This window comes from Nansenia antarctica (assembly GCF_963989245.1).
Source record: "Nansenia antarctica genome assembly, chromosome: 16".
Taxonomy (NCBI): Eukaryota; Metazoa; Chordata; class Actinopteri; order Argentiniformes; family Microstomatidae; genus Nansenia; species Nansenia antarctica.
Window position 1 is genome coordinate 15822317 of NC_137686.1, and position 1233 is coordinate 15823549.

At 50.6% G+C, this 1233-nt stretch overlaps 1 protein-coding gene across 1 annotated transcript in view; it reads right to left on the bottom strand.

Moving 5' to 3' along the window:
* LOC308171998 (cadherin-18-like) overlaps positions 1-982 on the bottom strand; it is a gene marked incomplete at both ends in the record, with an annotated part of 41072 nt that extends 40090 nt beyond the window's left edge. The window contains 2 exons of the mRNA XM_080546908.1: positions 461-724; positions 881-982. Coding sequence (XP_080403034.1) covers positions 461-724; positions 881-982 — 366 coding nt within the window. The remainder of the gene's footprint in view (positions 1-460; positions 725-880) is intronic.
* Between the last annotated feature and the right edge of the window lie 251 nt (positions 983-1233).

Sequence of the window (1233 nt, forward strand, 5' to 3'; positions counted from 1 at the left end):
CTGCAGGAAAAAGACTACATTAGGGGAAACAGAACACAATCTTAAAAGGGGAAAAAAAGAACACACTCTTAAAGGGGAAGGGGAAATTCACTCAAGAATCAGAGTGTTTCAGATGTTTCTGAAGATTTAAAAGTCGTCTGCTGTGGAGATGACTCTGTATGCAAAGCCATCTGTTTACTGTACATCTAGTATATCCTGTAATCACCTCAAAAACAAAATCAAAAAACATGAAATGAGGTGCCTTATGGTGCCTAATCCTTTTTTTATTGGGAGTTGCGAGGCGTCTTGGCTGGATCTACACAGCTGGAGATGGAACTGTGTCTCATCTTCTCATCAGCCAACTTTGAGTTTCTGAACACTTTTAAATATTGAGACTGTACTGGCTCTTAAAAGGGAACATGCATAATATAATTATATATTAATATATATATATATATATATATTAATATTATTACAGTACCTTTCCTACATACTGTGCCTCTGGTCCAATGTGCTCCTCTAGAACAAAGAACTGGTTCCAGATCCAGCCTCTCTTGGGCCTGTGGTGCACGTCCTTCTCTCCCCCATCCAGGTGCTTGGTTTGGTTCCTGGGTGTTCTGATGGGCCTGGGCTGGGCTTGGGCTTGGGCCTGGGGCTGGTGTTGGGGTCTGGGTTTAGGATGGGGCTGAGTCTGGGCCTGGGGCTGGTGCTGGGGTCTGGGTTTGGGCTGGGGCTGGGGCTGAGGCTGGGGCTGGGGTCTGCGTTTGGGCTGGGGCTGGGGTCTGCGTTTGGGCTGGGGCTGGGGTCTGGGTTTGGGATGGGGCTGGTGCTGGTGCTGGGGGCTGGGTTGGGGCGGGGGCTGGGGTTGGAACCACGGATGGAGCTGGGCCATTGTTCTGACGGGCCTGGTCTGGGGCTGGGCCGCTCCATAGCTCCTCTGGACCACACATAGACAGATCAGTACAGGGCAGAGACAGGCAATGGCACAGGCAGGAATTCTCATGGTCAATTTCTAGATGTTCTAGAAGTCCACGGAACCTGTGGGCGCACAGAGTGTTCCGTATCCCCAGAGCCCCGCCCACTGAGACAGCACTAGAGGCAGCACTATGTGCAACTTAGACCAGTCCAAAGGATCCTGGGAAAGTCCATGGTTTGAATCTGTCCACTAGGGAGTAAATCCGAGGTGTGCAGTCTCCATTTTGGACTGAGGAGAGAAGCCGGTTGCTCATTGGCTCAGAGGGTCCTGTAGAGATG